The 19,005-nt window shown below is 36.3% G+C and overlaps 1 protein-coding gene and 1 non-coding gene across 16 annotated transcripts in view; both read right to left on the bottom strand.

Moving 5' to 3' along the window:
• Positions 1-3,843: 3,843 nt before the first annotated feature.
• Positions 3,844-19,005, bottom strand: part of VEZT (vezatin, adherens junctions transmembrane protein) — a 75,312-nt gene continuing 60,150 nt past the window's right edge. For 10 of the 15 annotated variants that reach the window (XM_023631499.2, XM_023631494.2, XM_023631496.2 and 7 more), the window contains 3 exons: positions 18,589-18,689; positions 16,492-16,699; positions 11,914-13,341 (listed from right to left, as the gene is read on the bottom strand). In XM_023631499.2, the coding sequence (XP_023487267.2) occupies positions 12,827-13,341; positions 16,492-16,699; positions 18,589-18,689 (824 nt within the window). In that variant the 3' untranslated portion in view covers positions 11,914-12,826. Of the gene's footprint in view, positions 13,342-13,943; positions 14,418-16,491; positions 16,700-18,588; positions 18,690-19,005 lie in introns of those variants that run through there. The other 5 variants (XR_011433689.1, XR_011433690.1, XM_023631501.2 and 2 more) reach the window with 3 other exon arrangements.
• On the bottom strand, positions 5,951-6,042 carry MIR331 (microRNA mir-331). The gene has a single exon (NR_033062.1). It is a non-coding gene; the product is annotated as a microRNA mir-331 (primary transcript).

The raw sequence follows: 19,005 nt of genomic DNA, 5'->3' as shown, positions 1-19,005 counted from the left end.
TGCTCCTTTTCAGTCTCCTTTGCAGGTTCCCCTTTATCTCCTGACCTCCAACTTTAGGTTCCCCAAGGATCTGTGTTCTTTGTCTTCTGACCTGTGTTCATAACTTTAAACATCATCCAAAATGCTGACATCTTGTCTGGATCTTTCTCCTGAACTTAGTATATATCCAACTGCCTAGTCAACATTTCCACCTAAAGATTAACAAAGATTCGTATTTAACCTATCCAAACCCAGCTCAGTTTCTACCCAAAACTCACTGGCTGCCACATCTCAGTAAAAGACAACTGTGTTCCTCCAGTTGCTCAGGCCAAAAACCTTAGAATCATCCGGACCTCCCCTTTCTTACTCTTATTCATTACATCAGCAAATCCTGTTGGCTCTACCTTCAACATACACCCAGAATTGGATTACTCCTGACTGCTTTCACCACCACCACCACCCCCCGTCACGTGGATTACTGCGATAGCCACAGGTCTCCCTTCTCCCCATCCCCATCAGACTTCCACACAGAGGTGAGAGTGCTTTTTAAACTTAATAACTTCAAAATCTAAGTCAAGCCATGTCACTCCACTCCTTAAGACCCTCCAATGGCTTCCTATCTGAAAGTAAAAGCCACATTCATTACAAGGTCCTCCTTGACCAGACAGCCCCTTTCTCATGGGGCTTCCGCCACACTTGTCTCTCTGCTTCTGTTCCCGCCAAGGCCTTTCATTACTGCCTTTGTAATACTCTTCTATTTGTGGGAATGTTCCCTCACTCCCTTTATACCCGACTGCCCTGTATAAACAGCACTCTGCATCCTCCATATCCCTCTCACTCGGCTTTGTTTTCTGTACGGCAGTTCCCACCACCTGACCCACCCAACCTATTAAGTTTGACTCTCCCCTCCAGTATTTGATGAGGGCAGGTTTGTTTTGCTCACTGCTCTGTCCTCAGCATGGAGAACAAGTGTCTGGCATGCAGCACACACACAAACTGAATGGCCCTTATTGCTTTGGTGTTAAAAACAACGGGGGAGGGTTGCAACTTATAAGGTTTTAATGAATATAGCTTACATGATGGATAAAAATTCTTCAAAATATGAGGTCCATGGGGAAAATAATATCAGGGGTCCTTAGTTGATAAAATGCTGAGAACCTCTGGATTAGATTATTCCGGGTTTTGAAGTTTAACTGAAATTCAAACTCAACACAATTTCAGTAAGAAAAATTTTGAATTTTGGTACTAGGTCTGGTCATACCCTAGCCTCTGGGCATATACAACGTTAAGGTTTTTTCCAGTCTAACATTTCTCTGTATTTCGACCAAGTTCTTTCTTCCAGAACAGAACATGGCAGCCTTGCTTCCTTTTCTAGGCCAAGGTTTAGCTTAGGAAGTGATGCCTTGAATATATGCAGAATGAAAAGCTTTCTTCTTCTGTGTCAACATAAGCCAAAAATAACAATGAAATCCTGCACATTCTCAACTTATCAATTTCTTAAGTTATACTTTTTTTTCCTATTATATAAGCATTACACGTTTATCGTGGTGAAAAAAACTGGCTAAGTCACCCTTATGTCACTGTTTAAGAGATTAGCATTGTTAAATTTTTCAGATCTTATAAAATATTCACGTCGTATACTGTGTATAGTAACCTTGTTATTGGCAATCATTACCCATGCATCATAGCTTAATCTTCTAAATTCAGGCAAGATAAGTAGCCTCCTGGCTAACAGCCAGGTATGAGTGCTAAAGAGTAGAGCCAAAAAATAAAGCATTTCAGATCAAGGACCCACACAGAACTCCATTTCAGCCAGCATTGGTTATAGGTGGTCCTAGATATGAAACAAGAGAGAGATTCTCTTGTTGCTGAAATGAAGATAAACCAGAAAATTTTATTCCCACAAAGAAAACCTTGTAATAGGACATCCTTTCGTGATGAAAAGATTATCCTATCTAAGGGGAAAGGAGTAAGATGTAACCATAGGGAACTATTGCTCCTTTTGAATTTTTTTTTTTTTTTTGGTGAGGAGATTAGCCCTGAGCTAACATCTGTTGCCAATCTTCCTCTTTTATTTTCTCCCCAAAGTCCTAGCACAGAGTTGTATATCCTAGTTGTAGGTCATTCCAAGTTCCTCTATGTGGGTCGCTGCCTCAGCAAGGCTTGATGAGTGGTGTGTAGGTCTGGGCCCAGGATCCAAACCGGTGAAGCCCAGGCCGCTGAAGCGGAGTGCACGAACTTAACCATTCAACCATGGGGCCACCCCCTCCTTTTGAATTCTTACACTCTCCTTTTAAGTATTCATATTGGACTGCTTTAAGATATAAGGTATACTTACTTAACAGGTTAAGTTCTGCGCCAGAACAAACTACATTTTTTTAAAAAAACTATCTTCCTCTCCTGCCACCTCTTCTTAGCCTTTCTAATCTCTGAAAGTTGAGTATTTCTCGGGCTGCTCACCTATGCCTAAATAAGCTCTCGTGTGCCCTGGAACAGAATGAGAAACTTGGCTTTGTCATAGTAGAGACTCTCTCTTTATTAAGAAATAGGTAATCTTAGAATTTTAGTGCTGAAGAGGATTTTAGAGGTCTAATCCAGTTCATAGATCACAATTGTTAGTTTTTTTTTCCCTACAGAGCAAAGTGGCTCAATATGGTTAAATAATTTGCCCGGTGTCTTAAAGAAGTAGTTTTACCCTTAATCTAAGTCTACCGACTTCCAAATTCAAGGGCTCTGTGCTCTCTCCTAGAGGTTAGATGTAAAATAAAATGTATCCACAGGCAGCTTATCATGATGAAGATCAGATGCTGGTGTCTTTTAGAACTGCTTGGGATACTGGTTCTGCCACTTCACGTATATGTATGATTTTGAGTGAGAAAACTACCGAGACTGTTTCCTTATCTTCAAACATTTTCAGGTTCAAGGAACATGTTTGATGCCTAATATTTAGTGTATAAAAATAAACATTTTCTCAGAGGGACACATTTAAGATCTTCCTTCCAATGAATAGGACTAATTTTCATATGATCAGATTCTGAAACTGTTCTATTAATTTTTATAGATGTCCTTTTGGGAAAATTACTATTTGCCAACTTTATTCTCAATGGTTACAGCACATCTGTAAAGACCTTCAAAAGCAAACTGTGAAGACAAGGAGTGGTTATCATATGGGATATTTCCGAACCCAATGACTTCAGAATCTGGTAGAGTAACTACAAGCATTCTACCTTATCTCACTTTTAAATAGTAAACTCCAGAGAAGGGCCACATTTCAAGAAATTGCCTTCACAAATATTTATTCCTTGTCTCAAATCTTTTCTGGAAAGAGATTGCTTATTTATTTATTTAAAGGTTCAGTTCAAGGAAGGCCACTTTCTCTTTAACCAGCATTCAGTCTGCAGAGCCATTCTGGGGTTACCAAAAATGTTGCCAAGACTGTAGCTAAGCTTAGGGAGGTTCAAACCAATAATTTGTTCAATTACATAGGACAAAGCAGGATCCACTGGATGTTAACTTCCTTCTTTTCAGTACGTCTTTTCTGTCAGGGAGCTCATGTAAGTCAAAAAATACAAAATGATTAGAAGGTATCCAATGGCTGACAGTCACTGAGAATGGTGAAAATGGAGCTTTTAAACTTAATCTGCTGCTTTCACTGGTAAATTACCATCTGAGGCACTTGGATGACCAAAGAAAACTTAGACAAATGAATCCAAGGCTTTCCTAGACAACTGCTGTGGGTACATTAACTAATTCTGAAAAACACCATAATAGAAGAAAGAGACAGGAGGATGAGAACAATAATTTTTACCTTTTGGCTAATTCATGTTGCAAACACCAGAATAAAAAAGGTGCACACAAAAAAGATAGAAAGAAGTACAGATTTTATTAGAGACTGCTTAAGCTTGGGAGGAACAACAATAATACAGGCATATGCAAACCTACTGTTGAGTGCTTGTAAAATCCTTTAAAACAGCTGACAAAAATTCAATATGATAAAATACATAAAGTTCTCAAAGAAAGTACTGTGTTAAAAAAGGTTATAATCTCAAGTCTTCAGGAAGGGTAGGAAATGTGCAGGTCTACTATATAAAACATAAGTAGTCAAAAAGTAAAAATTAAAATATCTCTGGATGTTCTCAAATGATATTTAAAAAAATACAGCTTAATGCTCCAAAAGTAGCTGAAGTGAAGGCAGACTTTACAAACCTTCTATGTAAACAAGCCTGAACTCTGTAAGATGTTCACAAATTCCTATTTTCAGTGTTCATATTTAACAAGGTTAAAAAAGAGCGCAAAGGCCCCCAGTACTGAGACCACTTATTGTACACAGACATAAGATGGGTTCAGAGTTCCAGGCTATGTCAGGAAATACAGTTAACTATGCTCACAGATCAGTTCACTGACACATGATTGCTGATGTTAGAACATTTTCACATTTGGGTGAATATAAAATGTCAAATTCTGGAAGAAAGTGAGTATAAGGCTCACCCCTTTAATTATATATAGTTCATTAGAGAAAAATGAATGAGAATAATTGAGGCATAAATTAAGAGTGAATTTCTAAGACAATAAAAGCACTGAAATAATTTGGCTTTAAAAGGAATCAAAATCCAAAGGTCACTAGAATCACAGCCTAATGTTTTATCAAAAGAAATATCATATACACGTAGTAACAGGTAGTGTTTTGATTTACACAAACAGGAAAACACTGTGCAAAAAGGAAAACATTGAGAGAAGGAAAACATAGTAATATTTAAAAGGCAAAAATAAGAGAATCCATGGGATGAAGCACCTGTATAACGAATGTAGTAAAGATCTAGTCCCAGGGTTGAGTTCTTCTGTATGAGCCTCAATAGTCTCACAGCCCTATTTTAAAGGATCACCCACTGACCCACTTTTTCTAGTGTGACAAGGCTTGGAGGAACAGCACAGTTTTGGGCTCCTTTCACATGTGGAGTCCCTGATTAGTCTGCAGTGATTTCAAATATGGTCTAAACCCATTGAAATGCCAGTATTACCAAAATTATACATTTTCATGGTGTGTCATAGCCTTTGGATTTGGGTCTTTTCATGTCTTTTCAGAAATCCTGCCCTCCAAATTAAGTAAAAACATGTATGTGACTACAGCAATGTCACAATTACGATGTCAGACCATCTGATGAATAAACTAGGTCAGAATATTTTAAAAATCCAGAGCAGCAGGGAATGAAAATAAAGAAACTTACGAAAAACCTTATTTTGCAAAATACTTTTGTAAAATGTGAGGTATTAACCTATTTCCACTCCATCATCCTTGCTTGTTTTCATCAACCACAGCAGATTCTGAAATGCAGCCTACACTGAGTCTAACAAGAACTACAAACGATGCTAAGATGTGTCTACAAATGACGCTAAGGTTCTTTCCAGATCTGAACCTCAAAAAGTGACCTCAAAGTAATGTGGTGGATTCAATAATGGATTAAAAGAAAAAGCCATTAAGCCTCCAGAAACAAGAACTGAAAATCACTTAGCAGTGGAGCCTGAGGGCAAAGACCAAGGACTTTCAGAAACTATGAACAATTAGTTAAATGAGACTGATAGAATATTGTTGAGTAGAAAGTCTCTGAGAAAAATGAAGCCAGAAATCATTCATTTGGGGGAGAATTTTTTTTGTGGCTAAGTTGTTTAACCCAAAAATAGAAATCTGATAATAAAAGTTATAAGAACAATTTTCCTCACTGGCAGTTAATAATAAACATATTAAATATCACATTTCTATTGTGATAAATTACTATAATGTCAAAGCCTGATAAGACTTTACCTTGTTATCCACTGTCATTCCTCTAATTTTAGAAGGATTAACCAACCAGTTCTTGCTAAATTGTAGGCACACATACAAAAAAAAAGTGAGTCTTGGTGAACACAGGATGTCTAGCCAGCCTCAGGTTATCTTCAGTCTTCACATTCTTGACGTTCCAGGAATGATGCGCGAGTTTAGGTTGGTTCTAGGATAGGCCCAGGGGCCTGGTTTGATCTGGGATCCCTGGGACCATACCTAGAACAAACCCAAACAAAACCAAATTCCTTGGGAGTGCTTTCAGCTCAGGTAGACTTCTGGGCTTTCACTCATATGGACCTCCAGGGCTGTACCAGGACCACACGCCAATCTTTAAGGGATAGGAGTTACATTTCTGGAGCTTTCTGTACGTTGCCAGATGCTAGTACTGTGGCTGAGTAAGCATTGTTTAAGTCATGAACAGAAGGTACAGGTTGGTACAATAAAAGTGCAGAAAACACTATTATTTAGAAATGGACTTAATGTAAGAATTTACTTGGGAGGGGAAAAATAACATGCAATTTCTTAGGATATTATAAAAGAATAAACTTGTAAAAGACATGTTTTAGTTTTAGAAAAAATGTTCAATGATAAACTCATTTGTAGGAAGCCAAGCTTTAGGAAATGCTACAAAAGTGAAAAACGTCAAGTCCAAAATAGTAAAATAATCCCTTATTTTGAGAAACTCTTAGGATATAAATATGAGAGGAAATACATATTTCTACAACAATATCTCATAGAATACATTCATTTTAAAAACAGCATGGTCAGAAGTAGACACACACTGCCCTATTGCAATAGTATCTTCAATATATGCCAAATGAAATTCAGTAAATAGGGATGAAACAAACTAATTTAACTGCTGACAGGTTAAAATATATTAAAATGTATAACATTTAAAATACTACATGCATTTTAATTTACCATACATTTTAGGATATCCACCACATCAACTCCTTATTCATGTTAAACTTTTGTATATGTGAATCCTGGAATCAATTCATCCTCTTTTTGGTTTATAGCAATTACACTGAGTAGAATCACTTTCCTCTCACAGCTACACTCAAAGAGAATTTTTCTCCTTGTACCACCAACCCAAGTTCAGCATCATGACTATCTACTCTGTAAAGGCAGGCTCAACTCCAGAAATTGGTTTGGATCATCTATTTTTTTAATGAATGTTGTATCATAATTCCCTTCCAGTAGCACAAATAACTGAAAACTGACTATGAGGCACAGCCATGAAACAAGCAGACTGATTTTCCAATTACCCTGCATCTGATGGAAGGATGACTCAACAATGGTCACTAAAACACAGTCAGCCTGTTGGTAAAACTAAGTTGTTCAATGCTCTTTCTAGACAGATTTGAATTTTACTTGCAAACATTATAACATGCAAATTTCATGTTTATTTTTCATTCAAGAGAGAAAAACCATCATGCTTATTTGACATATTAAATAATTTAAACATGCAAAATATAGAATGACAGTGGGAATTTAGTCATTCAAATATCTGTCACTGATCCAACACTGATAACTTTTGGCAAGCTTTTAACATACATTTAATCGAACAAAAAAGTAAAGATATTGTCTTAAAGAGCTGCATGACCAAAGAATAAATTCTTCATGGTATAACTGCCTACAGCCTAAAAACCTTATTACTTCTTAATTCTCTGTGATATCAATAACGAAAGTTTCTTACTTTCCAGGGCTCAGCCTACTTCATGTTTTGGAAATGAAGATACATTTCTGTAAAATAACTAAAACCGAAACATGAAAAAAACAATCTAGCCAAAGAAACTTTTAGCAGCATGTGGTATCCAATTCAAATAGAAAGTACTATAGAAAATTCTAATTCAAATGGACTGATTTTAATCAGAGCCAAAAAATTAGAGGGCAGAAATATAGAGAAGGTAAAGTATAGAAACAAAATGGTTCTTTTTGTACAATAATAGCTCTTTTGAGAGCAGATATCTAATCTAGTAACCACTTTTTTTAAAGATAGCAATGAAACAGTAGCAAGAGGTCACAAAATCCACGCACTTAAGTCTAATCCAGTACTTCAGGTCTTCAGAGTCAACGTACTCTTACTTTATACATTACTCTAGCTGTCTTGGTCATCTGGGTTCCAAAACCAAAGCTGACTAAGAGTATTATGAAGGTGGAGAAAGGCTAGTGCTACAGGCACACTTAAGCAAGCAGTAAAATAAATTGGAGGAATCAGAACTATTAGAAAACAAGAAACTGAAAACACAGGGCAGAGAATGGAGCCATTCAGGTAAAGGGGTATACAGTCCTCAGGGTGTAAGTCTATCACAGTATAACAACTAATGCTAATAATGATCATTTTGACATTGAAAAAGATTAAAATGTCTTTCATATATTGTTTAGGAATGCATACTAAGTTTTAAAAAGATTTCCTTCAGAAATTCTTCTAAAAAATTTTAATGCTTAAAGAGGTTTAAGCTCTACAGAAAACTGGGATATCTAGAATGACTCATTCTCCAAACACTCAGCTAGCCAGTTCTTACTAAATTAGCCATGCATGTTTAGTCTCAAACCAATAGCTCTAGAATATAAATCTTGGTGAACAGATAAACTATAAATCACATTATAGTGCTGTAAATCTTAAGTCTGTGTACTATACAAGGAAAAATGAACAAAACCAAAATATCTAACATTTTCCTAAAATATACACAATGATTTACACAAAGATGACAGTCAAATTTTCTTTTACAGCTAAATTCATTAATGGAGAGACACAGAAACATCAACATGTAAAAGCTGAATTAATACTTCAAATGTATGGCAATCACAATAGTCAACCAAGTATTTTCAGCAAGTTCTTAGTAGAGAACTAAGTGGAAACGAAAGTATGCTGAGCAGCCAGACAGGTACCACAAGGTCCATGCACTTTACAGACAGAAAAGCCCCTTAGCCTTCTTCAGTCTACTTACTCTTTATTTTAGACACAATTCTAGCAAGCTTGGCAATCTGGTTTCTCAGTCCTCAGCAGATTAGAAGCAGCGAATTAGAGGCCTAGTGCAGGAGGCAGGCACACAAGACAGCAGCAAAAAGTGACAGCTGATTATAAGGGAAGATAGAGAAACTGTGAAAGACAGATGTAACTCAAAAAGCATAGCAGTGCAGGGTCACGTAGGGAAGGGGCAGTCTAGATCTCAGTAGGCCATGAAGGCGAATTTCTGTTTATCACCCCATGACAGGAACTGATGTTCTTAAAGATGACAAAGAAAAAGTTAAAATTATATCCTAAATACTCTAGAAAAAGTGAAGAAGCAGGAAGCACATTTTAACAAATTTCCCACTAAACTGTTAAAAAATTTAATGATTAAATGGATTCGCCTTGGTTACCTGAAAAATTAACTCATGCAACTTAGTTACCTGTGAATGATGACAGGTAAATGAATTGTTACTGTACTAAGGGCATTTTTTCCATATTTTATTTTCTAAAACATTTGTAGCTTCATTTTCTAATATAAGTGTGAATTGCATAGATATGTTCTTATAAATAGAATTGGAAGTATAAATCAATCTTTATGCTTTGTCTGGTTGTCATTCAGGCATGATACCCACTTCAGTTCAAACAAGTGAGCTGAGCTATACCATAGTCTGACAGTAATTAGTTCTTGTTTCCTTGTTTTGTTTGGGTATAGAAACAATATACTAGGATTAAACCAAATCAGTTGAACTTTTCTTCCTACATGATTTATAATAATTTATCAAAATAGTTCATATTTTACATTATTGATGGTATAAAAGTAAAAGTCAGTCACCAGAATGAAACGCCCTCTAGGGTCCCTTCTAGTTAACACTCCATTGATTTATAATTTTGTGAAATGTATTGGAATTTGATTCTTTATATGCTTTAATATTAAAAGCTTTACCACTTTTATTATATGAATCAGAATATTACTATTTATTTAGTTAAAAATTGAGTTTTTAACTTTTTGACCTATTTTACTAACTAAATATTTATAACCACATCTTGTTTTGCAGACTCAAAAGTTTTATTTCCTTTTTAACTACTTCTGAGAAGCCAGAAATTGCAAACATTATTTAGGAATCCAGAGAATTTTGGTTTTGCTGGAAAAACTCCCCATGACATTATTAGGTCAGCTGCACCCACAGCTTTTCCATGATGGATGTGGGCTTAAATCCATATTCTTAAATTTCCTTAGTAATTTGCCTTAAATGTGTTTCTCCCAACTTGCCTGTCTTCAGTAACTTCAGAAATCAAACTTGAGTCAATGCATCAGTTCCTGATTATTTCATTAGACACTGTTAAGTACAATTAGTTTTAATGAGGACTTAAGAAGTCAGATAATACAGACAACCTGTAAAAATAAGCAGAGGACTGTAAATCAAAGACCAGCAAGAGTCTGGCCCTAGAGAAGATAAGCAGTTTTAATGAAAGCTGGAAAAAAGGGATTTAAAATACAGTAACTGTCACCAGATCTTTATTGCCATGACTTTTCTAACTGTAGGCAAAGCATAAAAATCCTGTGCTCAAGAGTGACCCAAATAAATAGCGTTTTTCATGCATTCTTATGTTAATACTACATTTAAAACAAACTATGGAAATGTTCATATTAAAAGCTGTTAGGATATTACTCCTAACAAGAATTATACAGTCAAAATACCACTGTAAAATCTGGAAAGCACAATTACAAGGTTTCTCCACAAAATATTTTTCCCAGAGGGCTTCTTTTGGATATAGGATGGCAGCTATTAAAACTAGTCAAAAGCCTGGTAAGACAAAGTGAAATATTCTTAGAAAAGTAACAAACAAGAATGCCCACTTATATTACATTGGATCTTTGTTTTATTTCCTAAGGTATTCATAAGAAGAAGAATAAAGTCCTAGACAGAGGTTCTTAGATTTCACTGAACATAAGTATCAGGTCTCATTCCAAAATGACTGACTAAGAATGACTGAGAATATAGCCCCAAATGTGCACTTAAGAAAATAGGACCTCCAATTAATTCTAATGTAAGTGCCTGATGAAAAAACAGAGAAACACTGACTTTTAGATTATTATAAGAGAACAATAGGAATTTTCACAGAAGATAATATTTTATCTTGGAAATATTTTCAAAGATGAAAGAAATTTTGAAAACTACACAACAAAAGAACATTCAATTAAAGTTCCAAGATCCTCGTATCACGATTTCAACAAGTAGAATGTTCATGGAGCTAAGTAACAACTAGTGAATAGAACAGATCAGACTGGAAGATTAGGAAGTCCTGATTAAAATTAGTCTTTCAAAATTAAAAAGTATCACCTCAGTGAGCACTGAATAAAACTGATATAATATTATGAAGATATTTTTCTCAAACTGGTGTAATAAAGAAATAAATAATAAAAGAATTAAAAATTATTGAACTCTCTTCCTGTGTAAGGTTATAGATTAAAAGAAAGATTGCAAAGTTTTTCCATAATTACTTCTTCAAAAGCCAAGGAAAAAAGGAGTTGACAAACTAATTTAAAAAGAACATAAACTCTCAGTATTATTATTTAAGAAATAATAGTCAGTTACAACACAAGACTTTTTTCCTTGGAATTTAGTTAACTATTTCTAAGTGGTAAACTAGGCCCGCCCTAAGATTTTGCTCCTAATGGCATAATTATGGATAAGTCTCAGAATTTTTGGCAGAATCACTTATAGTACAAAGGATCTCTACTATTCATATAAAGCAGAACAAAGTTTTTCCTCAGGATAAAAAATAAATATCCTGAGGTCATTAAAAAAAAAATCCCCTTCGGTATATGAAAATTTACTCACTGGAATTGCTAACTTACAGGAATTCGAATGTGTTTCTTAACTCTAAAGACAATCTAGACTCATTATGTAATTTCCTTTCTAGGACAGCAGCATAAATTGAGTTATTCCTACATTTTCTCCAAATAACATCTATAAACTACATCAGTGCATAGGAGCTATAGGTTTCAAAAAACAACATACTCCTGAAAATATCACTCTTTGAAAATGCAATCACAACACAAAACAGATGAGATCGAACAATTTGGAAAGCAATCTCTTTTAAGAGGTAGTATGTAACTGAAGTATTAAGGAGACAAGGATGCTTTCCAGGAAGCTGACAGGATGTTTCCAGAATTTTATTAGGGTGGAGACCGTACAGCCTCAGGCTAGAAGCCAGTAGCATCTTGACTTGCTTGTGATAATGGCACCCATTATCTCTAGGCAAATTGATAAAAAGAACTTTTTGCAAAGTTGGGGCTGAGGCCTTGGATCCTTAGGGATCCCACATTGACATTATCTCTAGGGTTGGAACAAGAATAGAAAAACATAAACACACAAAAAATTGAAAAGGTAATTCTCAAAATGATACAATGTTTTTCTTAAAAAGATCATTAGGAAATCTTTGAATTAAATAGTGAATACACATATGAACAAGGAAACATAAGAAATACATCATACCCCAAGTACCTATAAAACTACGTTTTAGTCCCAAATCCCAGTACACATCAATTGCATGGATTCAATTATTTTTTATTCAGAACCTGCATCTTTGTTTTAAGACTGGTATAAACAAAAATAAAATACAAACAACTTGTTATTAACATAATAGCTGCAGTTATTAACTGCAAGAATACAGTAAAAAGGAGTCATACTAAATGTTTAATGTTCTTGCAACAGAATTATCCCAGTCATTTCATGGCAGCAAATTCTGGCAAGAAATGATAAATTCATTTGTTATTAAAAGTACTTAAAGAATTTCCAAGATCAATCAGTTGTGCTGCAAACAAAACAGCAGTTTATGCAAAAGAGCCCTTACCTTCCTCTTATTTTCTATAGGATCTGCCATTTACAGGTAACTACTTTCAGATCAGTTGTTCAAAACAAGGTTCTTCCTGTAAATTCACATCTTAGCTTTATATGTAGTAAAGTTACACTCATTTTCCCTTTCCAGTGGAATATCTAGTCTTGAAGCTAAAACACTTTCTTAAAAAAGGAACAATTTCAAATCCTTCGTGTCAATCTTGGGTCTTACTTTTCTTCTACCTCATTTTTATTTTCTTGTATTATTTGTTCTTCCTCCTCATCACCAAAAGTCTGTTCCTGCATGGTGGTGAAGGAGAGAGATCTAGCAGCCACTTCTGCAGCGAGGCCAGCAGTGAAGGTAAAATCCGGTGACAGATGTAGCTGTGCCAGCCTCTGCCTAATGGAGGGCTGTGACGAATCCCTGGGAGTTGGACGGGCAGTGGCCAGGCCACCTACGTCTGCCTGCTGAGATTCATCTTCACTGTCACATTGGTAACACACTCTTTCTTCAGCTCTTTGGAAGAAGACTTCATTTGCAGAACTGTCTTTATTGTTACCATCTAGAGGGTTTTCACATAAATACTCAGTCCTACTACTTATTTCATTGTCAGTTGTGGAAAGTTTACTATTTTCCTCTTCAGTATCATTTTTACCAACTTCCCCCATATCTGAATCCACTGATGGTTCTGAATTACTTATGGGTTCCACTGGGTCTACAGGAGACAAGGATTTCAACACAGCTTCAAAGGGGGGGGGGGGGAGAAAAAAAAAAGAAAGAAAGAAAAATAATAACTAAGGACCCAGCAATGATTTAAACTTTACACTCCTAGTAGTTTTTTTCTTTAAAGAACAATAAATAAATAAAAGCTAAATAAAATTTTTTAGTAAAATCAATGTAAATTTGTAAATCCAGAGAACTTTATAAGAGGTAAAAAGCCTAAGAAATGAAGTGAGATGGGGTTTTAATGGAGATTTTAAAACACCTCACATATTCTCATTCAAAATATTAAAGCAGTGGTTCTCAAAGTGTGGTCCCCAAACCAACAGCATCAGTCAGCATCACCTAGGAATTTGGTAGAAATGCAATTCTTGGGCCCCACTCCAGAGCTACCCAAGAGAAAATTGGGAGTGGGGACCAGCTATGCTTTACAAGCCTTCCACTTGATTCTGATGCACATGAAAGTTTGAGAAACATTGTATTAAAGAATAAGCACATAGTTTTCACTGATAAGCTGTCAGATAAAATGCCTAAGAATCCAGATAATAATCGTATGTTCTACACATATATATTTACAAGTTAAAACAGCACGGGGAAAAAAATGCAACATATAATTCAACTTACTTGCCAACCACCTAACAAGACCCTGATGACAACAAAGCCATAACTTCTACACATTTTGTAATGCCACAGAAAAATATAAAATGAAATAAAATCTGTATTTAAGATCAACTACTGTACAAAGCATAATACATAAATATTACATCCATACGGCAGAAGTTGTCCTTTCAAGGAAAATGAAGTTTATTTAGCCCCTCTTGATGTTAGTAGGCAGTGGGTTGCTTGCTAGGCAGTCTCTCCTCCCAGTATGAGGGGTTAGTACAATACAATATATTATGAAGCATGACGGAAGAAAAAAAGTGCGTCTTGAAGATCTGGCGTTTATTTAAAAAATAATTTTGTAAAACGTGTCCATTTCCAAGAAACAGATCCCTAAGCTGCAGTAACTCCACTAGAGAAGCAGCAACAACAGAAAAAAATGGCCACAGCAGGTTCCATTGTAGAATGTCCCTCTCTAATTCCATTCGGACTTTACCCCTGTAGGCAGAGATGAAAACAACTCTGGAAGATGTACTGAAATTTTTCATGGGAAAAGCATTTTATGGTATCAGCAGCTTTTTACTTATTTTCACAAACTAAATCAGCATTATTGCCCTTTCAAATGTAAACTATCAAAGCACATACCTGAAAAGAGGCACACTTCTCTCGCTAAATCTTTGCCCATACTGTCAATTGGATAATTTTAAAGCTACATGAAGAAAATACTAAATAAAAAAAGGACACAAGTTCATATACAGTGCTATTTTCAGTCTTCATGTACAGCTTTAGTCTATAAATCTGTCAGTTCTTAAAGAATGCAACATATATCAGAAGTTGATTGATATTCCTGAATACTGCTCATTAAATGGGGAGATATAATCTGTATAATGGGTCAGCGGACAAGTGCATTTCCACCGTGCCAGAATATAAGCCTCCGGGAGTGGAGGGAGTTTTGTCTCTTGATCCAAGTGCTACGGATATACAGCAGTAAACAGTGCCTCAATAACTACTTGTTGAGTGAATAATTTGCTGAATGAATACTGAGGGGGATAAAAAAGCCCCTATTTAAGGAGACTGTAATTTAATTATAGAGACAATACAATCGACCACATAGAAAACAACAAAGCCTAAAACGTAATAGTCTTAATCTCTGATTTACGTAGGCCCAATATATGAACAAGCAGGTTACAGAAACTCTATTTTTACTGCTGCTGCTGGGAAGTTCTTTTTGGGGGGGGAAGTTCTTAATCTACTATATGCTGTGCTGCTCAAGACCTGCTTTCATTTCACTACTGTGCCCCTCTGGTGTGAGCATCTGCAGTGGTAGGAGAGGTGTCAGAGAAGGGCTGGAGCGGTCAGAGGAGGATTCACAGGGGAGACTGGTGGAGACGACAGCTTGGGGAAAGAGAGAATTCTTGGTAAAGGGATCAGCATGAATGTTCTTCATGAATAAAAACAGCAAGTTTGTGGACGCATAGTCTAATGAGATAAATATAACTAGAAGAAGATATCTTTATTAGAAATAGTGGGAAATACAATTGGATATGACGGACTCATGATGGAGAGGCTTGAAACCAGGTAAAGGAGTTTAGATTTAATATAACAAGAAAGGAACCGCTATAGGTTTTTAAGTTAAAGAGTCATTATCAATACGCTGTTTGAGAAACACCTGGAAGGAGCTCGCAGATACATCTTGTCCAAGGTACATCTGGACAAGGGAGAATAGTAGGGCTCCCAAGAGAAGAAAACCCTGGGGAATTTTCCAGAAGTATAGGTAAGGTATATACTTCTAGTGAAAAAGAGGAAGGGAAAAAGAAGGCAGTCGGTTTTGGGCTCAACCCCAAAATGAGCGTCATGCTCAAAAATGGAAGGGAAGCCCCACTCAACCTTCTTAGAAATCCATAGGAATTACTTCCTCAACTAGGAATTAGGTAGTTTGATAATGCCAAGTATTAAGTGTCCCTTCACTCCCTCCCCTGCCTCCCATGAAGTTTGACTAAAGAAAAGCAGGGCAGGAAACATAAGGGAGTTTAAGGCTAATCTCAGGTATTACCAGTCATCCAACTTGGTCCAAATCCAAGTATGGAGACTTTGCGCACAGAGGCACCTCCTCTTCTCCCATCTACTTAAGTGCTCAAATCAATGAAGTAACCTTAATGATGTAACTAAGTGGTTAGGTCTTAATTCATTTGTTTCAATAATGAACATAGAGTTATTATTTTGTGTTTCATTGAGGCATCTATAATATAAACATAAAGATAACAGAGTTTAGAATCTCGAATTCACTAAATTTGAAAACACTCTAATTTATTCAACCCATTGGCCATTCTAAAACAAATTTAGTAAAAAAATCAACTGATGAAAAAGTGTGATTTCATATTCCCAATTTGATTATATACCTACTTTTTTATTGATCAAACTGATTTCACGTCTAGAAGAAAAACTACTATACTTACTGATGGATCCCTAAAATTAAAGCCATAAGAATTATATAGCTAAAGTAAGATTCACAGTTCAAGAAAAAAGAATCCCCTACACTGAGATAAGCTTTTACTCTGAAGTCAGTGCTTACCGTGATCACTAAACAGAAGTTGCTTCCACTTCTGCCTTTCTGCCTCGGATGCTTTAAATCCCAGCACAGATTTTAATTCTTGGAGTACCCTCTTGGATTCTTCATGCTCACGCTTCTGTCTCTCTCTGTCTTCTTGAGACAAGTAATAAAAATCATCCTTTCTGAAATCACTGTCCATATCTATATCATCAACATAAGCTTCTAATTCCTGAAAATGAATACAACAAAAAGCACTTTACTTCAAGCAGATAGTTTCCTAGGAGCATCCATTTTCTTGCACCTACCCATCTCCAAGATTAAAAAATGAGGACTCTCGGCACAGGTCATTAAAGTAGTTGGGCAAACAAAGAAAACATACTTATAGATAAGCTGACATCTTAAAACAACTTAACAGTTGATACAAACAAAGGCTGTGGATAAGAAAGTTTAACAAGTTCAATCATTATTTTTCTACTCTGATACTACTCTATAGATCTAGTCAAGATTACAGTTATTAGCTTTGTCAAAACCAATCAAAATGAGCAGGGCCGGTGGTGTGGGGCAGCGGTCAGGTACGTTAGTCTTTTTGTGGTAGACATCTGTGGTTCTTTCTGACTTCCTAGGAAATCTGAACACTATTGGTAGGTCTGGGCAATATCTCATCCTCTGGTTCTCCATCTCTAAGGCAGAGGGTAGGATTCTTGTTCACCCAGCCTCTCTTGCAGTTATGGTTCAGGAAAATGACTTGGGATCCTCAAGATGTACCTGGATCAGATCTGATTCAGAAGTCTGCTATAAAAGCAGCAAGCATCTTGAGGAGCCCATTTTGGCAAGGATGGTGGCAGATCATTTCCAGAGGTAAAAGTTTGAAGGTAGCTTTCATCATTCAGCAACGACGGAGCAAGTGGCAACGTCTGCATCCAGTGATCTAGGCAGTGGTATTGCCACTGGAACAGTTCTTTTGAGTGCTTTTGGCTGTTTACCCCAGCCTGATTCAAGCTTGATTATCTGGCCCGCTGAAATATTCTGTCAGCTAATGATTTTAATCAATTTCTTGTTTGTTAAACCATGTAGGGTCTCCCTTTGCAATTAAGAATACTGAATAGACAACATGACCTAAGGAAAAGAAGTTTTCCTTAGGAGGAGCAAAAGAAATCTTTGTCAATATCTAATGCAATCATTAAAAACTTGTTTTTTAAAGTGAGGTATAACATACATGCAGTCAAATGCACAAATCTTAACTGTACAGGATTTTTATGTATGTGTATATACTGGTAACCGCCACTCAGATCAAGATAAAAACATTTCGAGGGGCTGGCCCAGTGCCATAGTGGTTAAGTTCGTGTGCTCTGCTTCAGTGGCCTGGGGTTTGCAGGTTCAGATCTCAGGCGCAGACCTAGTACCACTCATCAAGCCACACTGTGGCAGCATCCCACATAAAATAGAGGAAGACTGGCACAGATGTTACTTAGCAACAATCTTCCTCAAGCAAAAAGAAGAACATTGGCAATGGATATTAGCTCACGGTCAATCTTCCTCACAAAACAAAAATAACATTTCCAGTATCCCAGAAGGTACCTCTGTCAATTCACTTATTTTTAATGGGTTTAATCACTTTTAAGTGTCTAAGAAATGGAAAATTAGATACAAATAACAAGAAAATCTGCCGGTAGATTCAATGGATTCAAATTCAAGGCACTAAGAACTAACGATCTGATATAAACTCAATACACTACACTGTGATTTTGAAGCTCATTAGAAACATAAATTCAGGGGCTGGCCCTGTGGCCGAGTGGTTACATTTGTGTGATCCACTTCGGCAGCCCAGGGTTTCTCCAGTTCGGATCCTGGGCGCAGACATGGCACTGCTCATCAAGCCACGCTGAGGTGGCATCCCACATGCCACAACTAGAAGGACCCACAAGTAAAAATACACAACTATGTACCGGAGGGCTTTGGGAGAAAAAGGAAAAAAAAAATCTTTATAAAAAAACAAGAAACATAAATTCAACAACTTATTCAACAATTAATTATCCTATAACTTCACTTACAGAGAAAGTTAGGTAACTGTGTACATGAAACTCTTCTTTGGGGGAAAAAAACAATTTTCACCCTTACCTGCTCCTCGGGGATGGGATCTTTGTCTGCGATGTGTAGAGCAGGCTGCATCAACGGTACTACAGTACAGTGTGGGTTTTCACATGCTGTTTCAGGCTTGGCTTAAAAAGAAACAGGCCGCACAGAAATTAGTGAATATATAATTAAAAAATATTCTTGTTACTACTATTTTGCCAATTTCATAGTCCAACTTGTTCTGATTATAACTTTCATTTAAAAAACAAGGATATTAAAGTTAATAGCAGTAAATCAGTAGATTTACAATTTAAGTTAAATTTAAGCTCTTGGAGGAGAAAACCTGGTTTTCTCCCCCTTCAGCTCACTAAGTACTATCTGGCATACAACTGGTACTCTATGAATATTTGCTGAACAAATCAACTTTTGCTCAAGGCATAGGAACAGTCTCAAGACAGACTA

The sequence above is a fragment of the Equus caballus genome, chromosome 28 (assembly GCF_041296265.1).
Source record: "Equus caballus isolate H_3958 breed thoroughbred chromosome 28, TB-T2T, whole genome shotgun sequence".
NCBI classification, from domain to species: Eukaryota; Metazoa; Chordata; class Mammalia; order Perissodactyla; family Equidae; genus Equus; species Equus caballus.
This window is presented reverse-complemented; position numbering and strand designations above follow the sequence as displayed.